This window comes from Lipotes vexillifer, unplaced genomic scaffold (genome assembly GCF_000442215.2).
Source record: "Lipotes vexillifer unplaced genomic scaffold, Lipotes_vexillifer_v1.1 scaffold408, whole genome shotgun sequence".
Classification (NCBI taxonomy): domain Eukaryota; kingdom Metazoa; phylum Chordata; class Mammalia; order Artiodactyla; family Lipotidae; genus Lipotes; species Lipotes vexillifer.
The window spans coordinates 795,278-808,875 of record NW_006787469.1 but is presented as its reverse complement, the minus strand read 5'-3'; the positions used below and the strand labels follow the sequence as shown (position 1 = coordinate 808,875).

The 13,598-nt window shown below is 40.3% G+C and overlaps 1 protein-coding gene across 3 annotated transcripts in view; it reads right to left on the bottom strand.

Annotated features, from left to right (window-relative positions):
• Positions 1-13,598, bottom strand: part of TMEM87A (transmembrane protein 87A) — a 43,862-nt gene that overhangs the window by 4,578 nt on the left and 25,686 nt on the right. For 2 of the 3 annotated variants that reach the window (XM_007460140.1, XM_007460141.1), the window contains exons 12-17: positions 13,488-13,556; positions 11,587-11,695; positions 10,666-10,724; positions 9,622-9,725; positions 1,893-1,966; positions 1,410-1,471 (exon numbers count right to left, since the gene is read on the bottom strand). In XM_007460140.1, the coding sequence (XP_007460202.1) occupies positions 1,410-1,471; positions 1,893-1,966; positions 9,622-9,725; positions 10,666-10,724; positions 11,587-11,695; positions 13,488-13,556 (477 nt within the window). The remainder of the gene's footprint in view (positions 1-1,409; positions 1,472-1,892; positions 1,967-9,621; positions 9,726-10,665; positions 10,725-11,586; positions 11,696-13,487; positions 13,557-13,598) is intronic. The other variant, XM_007460142.1, reaches the window with a different exon arrangement.

Below are 13,598 nucleotides of genomic sequence, written 5' to 3'. Positions count from 1 at the left end.
TACATCCCTAAACGCTTTCTTCTCAGTAATCTAATACCTAGAGTTTTTGCTTCATGTAAGCTTTGCTCCTTAAAACTGAGATAAATTCTAAAGCCCTTTTAAATGCAGAGTGAATGCACAGTTCTTAAGGAAAAAAAAGCTGACTGAAAAACTTGTGATTTTAAAAAATTGAAGTATACAGTTGATTTACAATGCTGTGTTAATTTCCACCGTGCAGCAAAGTGATTCAGTTATACACATATATATTCTTTTTCATATTCTTTTCCATTATGGTTTATCACAGGATTTAAAAAAAAAATTTTATTGGAGTATAGTTGATTTACAATCTTGTGTTAGTTTCAGGTGTACAGCAAAGTGAATCAGTTATACATATACATATAACCACTCTTTTTTAGATTCTTTTCCCATATAGGTCATTACAGAGTATTGAGTAGCATTCCCTGTGCTATACAGTAGGTCCTTGTTGTTTACCCATCCTACATATAATAGTTTGCATCTGCTAATCCCAAACTCCCAATCCTTCCCTCTCCCACCCCTGGCCTTGACAACCACAAGTCTGTTCTCTATGAGTCTTTTTCTGTTTTGTAGATAGGTTCATTTGTATCATATTTTAGATTCCACATGTAAGTGTTATCATATGGTATTTGTCTTTCTCTCTGACTTACTTCACTTAGTATGATAGAGATTAAGTCCATCCATGTTGCTGCAAATGGCATTATTTCATTCTTTTTTATGGCTGAGTAGTATTCTGTGGTATATATATGTACCACATCCTCTTTATTCATTCATCTGTTGATGGACATTTAGGCTGTTTCCATGTCTTGGCTATTGTGAACAGTGCTACTATGGAAATAGGGGTGCATGTATCTTTTTGAATTACAGTTTTGTCCGGATATATGCCCAGGAGTAGAATTGCTGGATCATATGACAACTCTATTTTTAGTTTTTTGAGGAACCGCCATACTGTTTTCCATAGTGACTGCACCAGCTTACATTCCCACCAATAGTGTAGGAGAGTTCCTTTTTCTCCACACCCTCTCCAGCATTTGTTATTTGTAGACTTTTTAATGATGGCCATTCTGACCGGTGTGAGGTGATACCTCACTGTAGTTTTGAAAAAATCTTCATCTTTACTACAAAAAAGATCACCTTAGATTATTAATAGGGCTATGATTTTGTTGATGAAAACCATTAAACAGAACCATCAGAATGGTCTGGAACCTTTTCAGGACATAGCAGCAAACCATCCAGTTAAAGATTACTAGGTCCTAGACAGAATCTCTTGCTATCTCTGTTTTTAAAAATGTTAATTACAGCATAGGTAAAAAATCATTAAGGCCTGTACATAACTGCTGAGCTCCACCAAGGGCTAGAGGACAGGGAAAAAAAAAAAAAGAAGTCATACTTACTGCTTTGTTTAATTTACTATTTCCATTGGGTTCTTGTTTGGTACTTCTCATTTTCATTCCTTCTGTAGAAGAAAAAAAAAAATAGACTGGTTAACTAAGTCAGTAGACCAGCATAGATACCAAAAATGGATTCAGAGCTTTATTTTAAGCTTATTGACACTAAATTATACTACAGATAAGTTTCTCCATCTTTACATTTGTGCTGGAAAGTTCAAAGTCAAGTTTTCAGCTCATCTCTAGTAAGTAAACTGGACATTTAATGTGCCATTATTTACTGAACATGGTTTCATCTAAACATTCATACCCTTACTTTCACTTCCCCCTAACTTCACCACATATCAAACTGAAGAACATGTTGTAAAAGAATAAATACATGCATCAAAGTCTCTTGATTTTGATACTCAAAATGTTATACTTCTTTTACTCTATTTCTAAAAACCAGAAAAGAATATTTAAAGCACAAAAGGTGAATTTTATCACTACCAAAGCTTTCTTTCAGCATAGGTTCCTTTTGTTCATCCTCCTCCTCTTCCTCAGACAATGGTGAAAAGGCAAACCTGACAGAACAAAGGTAACAGAAGGAAAAAATTAGAAAACTAAAAAAACTACTCCACTATCTGGATTTTACAGGACTAATTATTGAAACCTCAATTATAGTCATTCATTACATCAGTTTAGTGAATAATAAAGTAATTCTTCCCCTTCAGAAAGCTCTCAATTGCCGCTATTAACAAGAGAGAAGCAGGACAGTATCATATTTATGAGTGCAGGCTCAGCCACAGACTACTTGTGACCTTACACAAGTTACCTTTCTCTCTGTGCCCCAGGTTCCTCATTTGTAGATGGGAATAATAACAGAACATTACTCATAGAGGTAATGAAAAAAGCAGGTAAGTCATTTCAAATAGAGTGCTTAGAACAATACCTCACAGTAAGCACTCAATAAACGTTCACTTATAAGCATATGTATCACACAGGGGTAAGTAAATTCTCTTGTAATTCAAAATTTCAGACTTCAAATTGGTAGTTATGATTTGGAAAGCCTGATCTTGTTGTGTTCCAAGTAATTTAAAATCTCAATTTCTAAGTGGGGAGCTGAGAAGATGAAGGCCTGATCTGGAACATCTGTTATCTTTCCTTCACAACTTACAAGAGATTCAACAAAGCAGCTACCACATAGGTAATTCCTAGAACGCTTTAGCTTTGAACTCATTCTGCACTTTCCATTTTACTGTTGCCCATTATTTTCACTCTACTTTGTTTTAAAATCACCCTTAAGTGATAAAACTCGTTATAAGCTAGGAATAATAGGGAACACCTGTAATCTGATAAAGAGTAACTAACAAAAATTCACAGTATGGGTGCAGTGGTTGAGAGTCCGCCTGCTGATGCAGGGGACACTGGTTCGTGCCCCGGTCTGGGAAGATCCCACATGCCGCGGAGCGGCTGGGCCCGTGAGCCATGGCCGCTGAGCCTGCGCGTCCAGAGCCTGTGCTCCGCAACGGGAGAGGCCACAACAGTGAGAGGCCCACATACCGCAAAAAAAAAAAAAGAAAAATAAAAAATTCACAGTAAATATCAAAGTCAATGTGATCCTTGAGATGCATTTATTTTAAAGTCAGCACAAGATGAAGAGGCCCACTCTCATTTCCTCTATTTAGTATTATACAGGAAGGCCTAGCAAACACAAGAATCAGAAATGAGACAGGAAGACTATTAATTTGAGATAATAACCAGTCTAATGAGAAAATCTAGAAATTATTAGAACAAGGTAACACAGGAGAGTTGATGGATGTGACATAGAAAAATCAATAGCATTCCTACATAATTGGAAAAGCCTAAATTATTATTTTAAAAGAGGTTGCATCCATAAGATCCACAAAGGTTTTTAAAAAACACATTTAGGGGCTTCCCTGGTGGCACAGTGGTTGAGAGTCTGCCTGCCAATGCAGGGGACGCAGGTTCGTGTCCCGGTCTGGGAAGATCCCACATGCCGTGGAGCGGCTGGGCCCGTGAGCCGTGGCCACTGAGCCTGCGTGTCCGGAGCCTGTGCTCTGCAACAGGAGAGGCCACAACAGTGAGAGGCCCACGTACCGCAAAAAAAATAAAATTAAATAAAAAAATAAAAAACACATTTAAAGTTACAAAACATAACTGAGGCACTGAAAGGACTGAAAAATGGAGAGATAACACACTCAAGGATGGGATTATCAAAAAGATACAAAATTTCCCTAATTAATCCATTAAGCTTAATTAGACTCCAATCAAAATCTCATAAGGTTTTCCTAGAATTAAACAAATAAGCTAATTTTCTTTTTTTTTTTTAAAGCAAAGACCCAGTAACAAAGTATATTTTTTAAAAAGAAGATTAAGGGGGAGGGCGGTTTAGGCCCTGGAGATACAAGATTTATCAGGAAGCTAAAATAATTAAGATTAAGACAATGTGCTACTGAGCAGGATGAGAGCAAAAGGGACAAAACAACCTATAATCAAACATACTCTTTATGAATGAAAGCTCAACTGTGAAATTTTTAAAAAAATTATAGAAGAACTTTATGACTTCACCTCAAGGTAGGAAATAATTTTCTTAGAACACAAAATGTATAATCTGTGAAGGAAAAAAATGACAAATTTGACTCCACATTTTTGAGTTTTTCTATAACCAAAAAATCACTAAAAAAAAGTTCAAAGATAATCAAACTAGGAGAAAATATCTGGAATACTTGAACATTGGAAATATCTGGAATATTGGCATCTAAAATATATTAGGAATTCCTACAAATCAATACAAAATGATCAATAAGGCAATAAAAAAATAAGCCAAAGATATAAAAAGCTGATTTACGTAACAGTAAACATATAAAAGACATAAAAAGTTAACTCAGTCTTAAATGCAAATAAAAGTAACACTGAATATTAACGCTCATCCATCAGATCTGCAAAAATTAAATAAAATAATGGGAGTGTAGAAGGAGGGAAGAGGAAAGAGCTCCTCATACCGCTGTTGGTAGATACGCAATTTGTTTCAGATTTTTTCTGGAATACAATCTGGTCATACTTTAAAAATTACAAATATACATACCCTATAACCCAGCAATCTCAAGGCCACTCACTAATATGCACTGAGCATCTGCTATGTGCTAGTGTGTAGTGAAAATTTAACCTTGTGTACACAAAGAGAGGACTGGTTTTGCCCTTGACTACTGGGAGGTGATCTCTATGCCCCTGGCATGTCCTGCCTGATGGGAATGTCTCTGGTCACCCAGTTTGGCTCTGGCCACAAGGACAGTCTAACAGTGTGACTTGTGACAAGGTCTCTGGGGCACACAATATTACTTCTGGCCTCCAGAGGAACTAGCAACTAAAGATAAGCCTGACCTCCAAGGCCCTCCTTGGAGACTGAAGTTCAGCCACACAGATAGTAGGTGATCGAGCCCCAGTAAAATCTCTGTACACCAAAGGCTCAGGTGAGTTTCCCTTGGTTGGCAATACTCAGTGTGTACTGTCACACACTGCAACCAGGAGGAGGGAACACCATCTGTGATTCCATGGGAGCAGACAACTGGAAATGCTGCATTTGGACCCCTCCCTGACTCTGTACTGTAAGTCTCTCCCCTTGGCTGATTTTAATTTTTATCCTTTTTCTGTAATAAACTATAGCCATCAACATAACAGCTTTCAGTGAGTTCTGAGTCCTTTTAGTGAATAATCAAACCTGAGATGGTTTTGCAAACCCTTGAACTCGCAACTGTGTATTAGAAGTGAGGACAGTCTTATAGGGACCATTCCCTCAGATTTTGCAGCTTGGCTAACTCCATGTAGCCAGGAATAGTTCTTGGCCTTCATGGAACTTACATCTGGTTTGAGGGGTGGGGGATAGGAAGAGAAGATAGATAGTAAGTAATAAATAAAGTATATAGATTTTAGAAGATAATAAGTGCAATGAGAGAAAAAAATGAGGCGTAGGGGTATTCGAGTGTATAAAAATAAATGAATGTAACCGAGCAAGACCCTATAGGACCTTCCTGGGATAACCCCTCCTCCCTGGCCCCAAACCCTCTGCCTGTCTTTTGTCTGTAGAAAAACTTTAGCTTCCTAGGCCTTCCCCGAGTTCCAAAGAATTAATTTAATCAGAGAAATGAGAAAATGCAAAAGCAAAGGAAAACAGTCAAGCAAGACAAAATAATAATAGTTTAGCCATTAAACAAACTCAAGGACCTTTAGTTCCTCCTTAAGGGCTATGGATAATATCCTGAGCCACATATCCTCTGCGCTGTTTTGCCGATACTGAAACCCACACCAGGTGGAAGAAGTCAACTGTGCTGCCAAAAGCCTGTAGATCATAGACTGGTTGGAACCAGAAGGCTGAGGGGATTACCTCACCTCTAACCAATCAGAAGAATGTCTACAAGCTGATCATGCACCCCACACCCCTGTTTCCTTACTCTGTCTTTAAAAACCTTTCCCTGAAGGAAAGGGAAAGGGAAGTCCCTAAACCTTTGCTCTAAGTACAACTGTATGCTGAGTCTCATGAGTCCTTTTAAACATATGTGGTCTTGGGCTTCCCTGGTGGGGCTGTGGTTAAGAATCTGCCTGCCAATGCAGGGGACATGGATTCAAGCCCTGGTCCAGGAAGATCCCACATGCTGCGGAGCAACTAAGCACGTGAGCCACAACTACTGAAGCCCACGTGCCTAGAGCCCATGCTCTGCAACAAGAGAAGCCCCCACAATGAGAAGTCAGCACACCTCAATGAAGAGTAGTCCCCGCTCGCCACAACTAGAGAAAGCCAGCACACAGCAAAGAAGACCCAACGCAGCCAAAAATAAATTAATTAATAAATAGATACATTAAAAAAAAAACTGATCTTGGGGACCCTCAAACAACCAAACTGGAAATAGTCCAAATGCCCATCAACAGGGAAACAAGTTAATTAACTATACTACATCTGTACTATGTAATATAATGCCATCCATGAAAATAGATGAGTTTAATTTAAACCAGTTGTCTTGGAAGGCATTTCCACAATGCACTGTTGAGTGAGTAAAAGAAGATTCCATATATGAACAAGAAATAAAACGTGGCAGGATACATCACATTAGGCTGTTAACACTGGAGTTATAGGGAGTGGGCATAATGCTTTTTAAAAAAGGAGAAAGGAAGAGGAGAGGTAAAGCAAAAAAAAATTTTTCAAGACTAAAGAGGGCTTCCCTGGTGGCGCAGTGGTTGAGAGTCTGCCTGCTGATGCAGGGGACACAGGTTCGTGCCCCGGTCAGGGAAGATCCCACATGCCACGGAGCGGCTGGGCCCGTGAGCCATGGCCGCTAAGCCTGCGCGTCCGGAACCTGTGCTCCGCAATGGGAGAGGCCACAACAGTGAGAGGCCCGCGTACTGCAAAAAAAAAAAAAAAAAAAAAAAAAAGACTAAAGAAAGGGAAAAATTTTATGTATAGATATAGCTAGCAAGTGAACAGAAGATCAACAGATCAGTGTAGAGGGAGGTGACAGGAAAGGATGGGAACAGCTGCTGGAAGTGACAGCAGTGGCCCCACGCAGTGTGCTGGAAGAGAGGTGGCTGAGAGGGACTTTGCTTCCACATTCCACATTTCGGCTGCTCAAAGTGTTTGTTTACAAGGACACATGCTGATCACTTAGCTGAAGCCCAGAATCTTCCTCCACTCACAGAGGCTCAGAAGGGTAAGTTTTGGCATCTATCAATCGTCACCCTGGCTGCCAAAGTCAAGTGTATCCTATATGCAGTACCACTGGAGGCCCCTGTCCTGCAGAACATGTGGCATCTGGAAGACCCTGTCATTGAGGCCGTGTACGCTGACGTGATTCGCCTCCCTCGACCAGCCCAACCAGACTGGAGGTTGACATCCAGCACCAGGACCTCAGTGCCACTGCCTGAACCCTGCAGGAGTGGTGTGTGGGAGGCAAAGTTGTGCTGTCAGGCACTGAGGAGCAGGTGAGCCATGTAGACACATCTCAGGACCCTGAGCAACACGTGACTGAGCTGAGGGAACCAACTCCTGGCACCAACCAGTGCCAGCCCAGCGAGAAAGCCTCAAAGGGCAAGGGGCTCTGAGGGAGCGCCAAGATTTGGTCCAGGTCGAACTAAAGGGACTGTCATTTCTTCCCTGGGACTGTGGGGCCCCAGCTATCTGCCTGCCCCTTAGGAGTCCTCAGAGAGCTTTCCTGCACCTCTGACCAGTTGATAATCCTAGGTTCATGACCCTTCACACCTCCCTTCTTTTCTCCCTGACTCCCAAGGGAGGAGGCAAGTACAAGTCATGGTTTTTTTTGTGTTTTTGCAGTATGCGGGCCTCTCACTGTTGTGGCCTCTCCCGTTGCAGAGCACAGGCTCCGGACGCGCAGGCTCAGCAGCCATGGCTCACGGGCCTAGCCGCTCCGCGGCACGTGGGATCTTCCCGGACTGGGGCACGAACCCATGTCCCCTGCATCAGCAGGCAGACTCTCAACCATTGCACCACCAGGGAAGCCACCCAAGTCACGTTTTTGTTGGTACTTTTTGTTTTACGTGACTTTCTTTCTTTTTCTTTTTCCCCTTTTCTCTCTCTTTTTAATATATTTATTTATTTATTTATTTTTGGCTCTGTTGGGTCTTCGTTGCGGTGCGAGGGCTTCTCATTGCAGTGGCTTCTCTTATTGCAGAGCACGGGCTCTAGGCACACAGGCTTCAGCAGTTGCGGCATGTGGGCTCAGTAGTTGTGGCTCATGGACTCTACAGCACAGGCTCAGTAGTTGCGGTGCACGGGTTTAGTTGCTCCACGACATGTGGGATCCTTCCAGACCAGGAGCTGAACCTGTGTCCCCTGCATTGGCAGGCGGGTTCTTAACCACTGCGCCACCAGGGAAGTCCTATATGTAACTTTCTTATGTGTCCCATTGTTCCCTCCTGCTCCCTGCCACGCTCTCTCCCCTATTGCTTTAGGAGCCAGCATCCGTCCCTGTTTATTATATGTCATTGAGTAGGCGGGGCTGCTATGTCCTCAGCATAACCCACACGTGTTCCTTCTCCCACCACCCCAGCCCTGCATACCTAACCCCCAGCTCCTACTCCCTGCCCCCAGGCTATTTGGGGAGCATCTGAAGAGCCACAGGGCTCCCACCTTTATTCCCATCCTGAGAGTTCTGGGAGTCAGCCTGCCTTTCTAGGAGTCATTGATGAAAGCCTAGGATACTTTCAACCCAGAATCCTGTCACACTGCTGTTGTTTCCTTTCCTCTTTCCTGACCTTGGGTCCTGATGCTACTGCTTTGATGACTCCATAGCCTAAGGGCAGCTGTTTCTTGAGCTGTTGTGAGATGGTTCATTCTTGGCCCTAGCTATCTTAGAAAGCCTGATGGCCATCCTGGAAGAATTTATACTTCCTTTTGTGAGTTTGGTGGGGGAAGGGCAAGGGATATATTGTAATAAAAAGAGTATATATACATATATCTATATATAACATGACACAGAAATAAATCTGCAAGAGGTCTATCTACAAAAAAAAAAAGAAGATTAATGTAAAGGAGGGTCACAAGACCCTTAGTTATACCATCTCATCCTTTTCCTTCTTCGGTGGTATAGCTGCATAATATAAGCTCTTAACTGTCTAAAAGCACATGAAGAAGGGGGAAAAAAGAAGGGAAATAAAGGCATGGCTAATAACAAAATAAAGATAGCCAATTTGTAAATAACTGAGATTTGCCTATAGTTAGACAAAGCAAATTCACATGTTGATTTTTATTCCATAGTCAGTCACTTAAGTTTTCATTTTACCCTCTCTGTTGTTACAAAATAAGCTGAGCTACCGACTATAGAAATTGTTATTTCCTTCTGGACACTAGATAGGTGAGACTCTCATTACAATTGTCACAATCTATCTACCTCCCTTATTTACCCATACAAATACTTATATTAACAGAAGATGTCAGAACTGAAAGGGACCTCATATCAATAGGTATCAATTCCCCCTCTTTTATGAAGAGGAAACTAAGGTTCAGAGAGGTGAAAAGAGGCAGCATGCCAAAAAACACAACTCAAATTAATAGGAGAGCTGAGACATGAACCCAATTTCCTGCGTCCAGACCCAATGAGTACTGTTTCCATTACATGATAGGACCCTGACAGTGTCACCCACTGAACCACCCCAATCGATAACGTGGCCATTCAATGGTTAGCAGCGTAAATAAGAAGAATCCCCAAACCTCTGGTTGTTTGCAGATGGTCGCCAGAGAACCATGATGACAAAGAGGATCATGGAGAACAGCAACCGCCAGATGGCATCGTCCACCCACAGCTCCCGCCAATCCTACCAAAAGGGGAAAAAATACATTTACATACATTATCTTAACCTTTTGTTCACAAAGCCCTTTGCATAGAACAAGAACTACTTGTTTATTCATTCAACTTATATTTACTAAGGGCCTGCTATATATGCTAACAAGCACTGTGCCAAGCACAAAGTGAATGAACCTAATTTCTTCCCTTGTAGTGATTACCATTGTTAAAGAAAAGGCACTAACCAAACAGAGTGCTTGTCAATGCTTCATTATAGCTCTGAGAATCTTTAGGGAAGGGTTTTTATATAAGGCAAGAGAAAGTAACATCTTATTTTTTATAATTTTCGTTTTCATTTATTTAGTTTTACCAAAACAGAGCCTTAGCTGCCTCCAAAGAAATGCTACTGGCCATAGTCTTTGTGCTCAGACCTTAAGGACATGGTTTTTACCCAGATTAGCATTATTCACACATACTTAATATTTAAGACTCTGGATTTCTTATTTGAGAATTTTCAGTTAAAGCAAAATTGGGTTATGGCAGACTGTGGTTCACTTATAAAATTCTCTCGAACTACTAGTATATATAGTATATGATACATATAGAATACTCAGGAGGAGAGAAGCATTCTAACCCTCAGAGTGGAGACCTAACCCTAATTTTTTTTTTTTTGCAGTATGCGGGCCTCTCACTGCTGTGGCCTCTCCCGTTGAGGAGCACAGGCTCCGGACGCACAGGCTCAGCGGCCATGGCTCACGGGCCCAGCCGCTCTGCGGCATGTGGGATCTTCCCAGACCGGGGCACGAACCTGTGTCCCCTGCATACGCAGGCGGACTCTCAACCACTGCGCCAGTGGGGAAGCCCTAACCCTAATTTTTTATAAGGTACAAACCTTACCACTGTCATCAACATCATTGTCTGTGTATAACAAACAGTACACTATTCCTAAATGCATGTGTTTGTTAACTCACCGACTGACAAGTCACTATCCTGAACTTCATGGTTGTCCAGATGATAAACACAATAGATGCTAAGAGGAAATATAAAACCTGGTCAGTATGAATGTTGGTTTACATCCTCAATTACATTCTCCAATTCTGGTTAAGTGGAATCCCCCACATCCCTAACCCCCAAACATCACTGTCACTTTCTGTTATTTTAACATATTTATTCAATACAAATTTACTTAACTACTCTATACAAGGCCCATGTACTCCTGTCAAACCTTTCTGTACTTAAAGAATAGTTTTGTTTACTATCTGGCTACTTCAGTAACCCTGAGAATTGGAAATGAAGTTATTGGAAATGTGGCTTTTCCCAGCAATATCAATAATAAAATTTTTCCCCTTCCTTTATCCTTAGTATAGTAATGCTAATTTTTCTTTAGCTGGTCAGATGGGGGGGAAAAAGGCTGATAAAATGACTGCACGACAAACACAACTGTTGGTTCCAATCACAGGCCAGACTTCACTTTTCCTGCTACAAGGGCCAAAAGGCAGAAAATAAGCCTACTTTGGCTATGGTCTACCTAATGTTTATATTTTATGCATGCTTAGTAACATACATAAAACCAAATAAGTATTAATGTCTTCCAAAAGGAATGTGAATGCTCTATGGCACTCAAGCTAACTTGCCTCAAGAAAAAGAATGGAGACAGGATATACTAACAGCTGAATTAATTTTCATCTATTATACTTAAACTAAATGGTTCTCAATCTTTTTTGAACCACAGACCCCTTGGAGAATGACAAAAGCTAAAGACCCCTTCCCCAAGTAAAATGCACAAAACTTTTCTATGTAATTTTACAGAGCACACCTATAACCTCTCAGGTTAAGAATCTCTGTTCTAAAAGGATCACATTTAAACATCAGGAAGAAAGTCCCCAACTTACCTGCCACTGCCAAGATAAGTGTGTTGGTGAAATGTCGGTACAAAGAGAGTTTTACAATGTTCCTCCGAAGTTTTAATAGCTTCATTGTTTGAGTCAGGCTAATAAATATGTGTTTGAAGGTCAAGGAAATCAACATTCAGAAAAACCATAAGCTATTAAATTAATCCTCAAGTTTCTGGGGATCTGGGTCATAATGATAGAGCTATGGATCCCAGAGGCCTTACAGCTCTCTTATTCTCAATCTCACAAACACTCCAAGCTTCACCATGATTAATAAGAAAGTCTTCATTTTCAATGAGATACTGAAGAGAAGACAGAACCAGGATAAAATGAGAATGGAGAAAAATAAGAAGAAAAAAGAAAAGAGGAAAATATTAAAAAGAGAAATAAAGACAGGAAGCAGCTTTCTAGAGAAACAAAAAGAAAAAAGAAAAAAAGACAAATGGAAGAAAATGAAATGAAAATGAGTAACAGGTAAGGGAAGAGAAGTTAGCATTATCTTCTCTCTTCCTTTAAGGTAGGTAACTCTGTTCTCACTGTCCCAGCTAATCCAGTCTAGGGTCATAAATACACTTATGCCTACAAACTTCCAGAGTTCTACACTTAGACCCCTTGTGCCATATTAAGAGAACTGCCATCAGCTGCCAGACCAATCCTGAATTAAAAGGACAGTACAATCACAATTGGCTGAGTATTCCAGGCAGTTAGGCTCTAAAAGTAATGACTCTCCATTTTCAGAACATAATTCCCAAGTAGAAGTTGCCACAGAAGACAGGAAGGGAATTGATGACTACTGAAGAGGATATCTGCTCTCATGTCTGACTTTCAGAATGAGCAGATACAAAAATGAATGAGGTGGAGCTTGGTCTGTGCTTTGACAAAGACTTATTAACAAGCTGCTACCTAAACATTGGGTTATCTCATTGTTTGGTCCAGTCCCAGTTTCCTCTCTCCACTCCTCCCAATATTTATAGAGGTTCACAAAGCACACTTGAAAGATATTGATCTAGAAAAGCTTGACCATTTGAAACAAGAACACTTCAATTTCAAAGATTTTTGATATATGATAATCTACTCAAATTCATAAAATTATTATTTTGTTTACATTCAGCCATTTATAACGTTTATCAAGACAATAATATTGCACATAGAAGCAAATATACAAAAACCAACACAAATTTAAAAAAAAAAAAAAAGGATAAAAGTCCCAAAAGTCAAACCCTTCATCCAATAGGCCAAGTCCCTAATAAACAGTATTTAATTTTAAGAAGCAAGAGAAAAAGATTACTTAAATAGAAATTTGTCTGTTACGTGCTGGTTGACTTCACCGGTAAATGAATCAGTATTTACTTCAAAGAGTGGAAGCCTTCAGACAATCCCAAGTCAGCTTTTAAACAGGGGTATAAAACACTTACCCTGTAAGGATTTAAATCTGCTAAACCTACATAGAATTTTAAGAGAGTCAAACAACCTTATGTAGTCCCCAAACCACATTTTAAGAATCAAAATCTTTTCATAATTTTCAAAGCATTTAATAATTCCTAGAGGCTGAAAGAAATGTCAGGAGCAGAGCGGCCAGTGATTCTAACACTAAGTGGGGTGCACAAATAACTCCAAAATCAAAGTGAAATGTTCATTAAAAAAAAAAAAGGAAAGCCACAAGCTTTTATCTTGTGCTCAGATCACAGTCACCAATTTCTGATGCAATTTTAATAATTAAAACCAAAAAAACTGCTTACCTGAGGCCTCAGGTTGTTAAGACTAAAAACACCCTATTCCCAGACTAAGGAGTAATCAACAAAACTGTTAAAAAAAAAAAACCCGTTGCAGAAAGATCAATGGAAACCCATCTCCAAAAGGAGAAAATGTACTGCCATCAAAGAATCCAATGAGAAGGATATCCACCAGCACAGGGCAGTGTCTAGGAAAGCCAAGGGGATAAAGGCCAAGGAAGCAAGATCAGTCTGGGCCTGCAGACAAAGAAAAAGAGGTGGTGAAAAAAGAGATGTCCA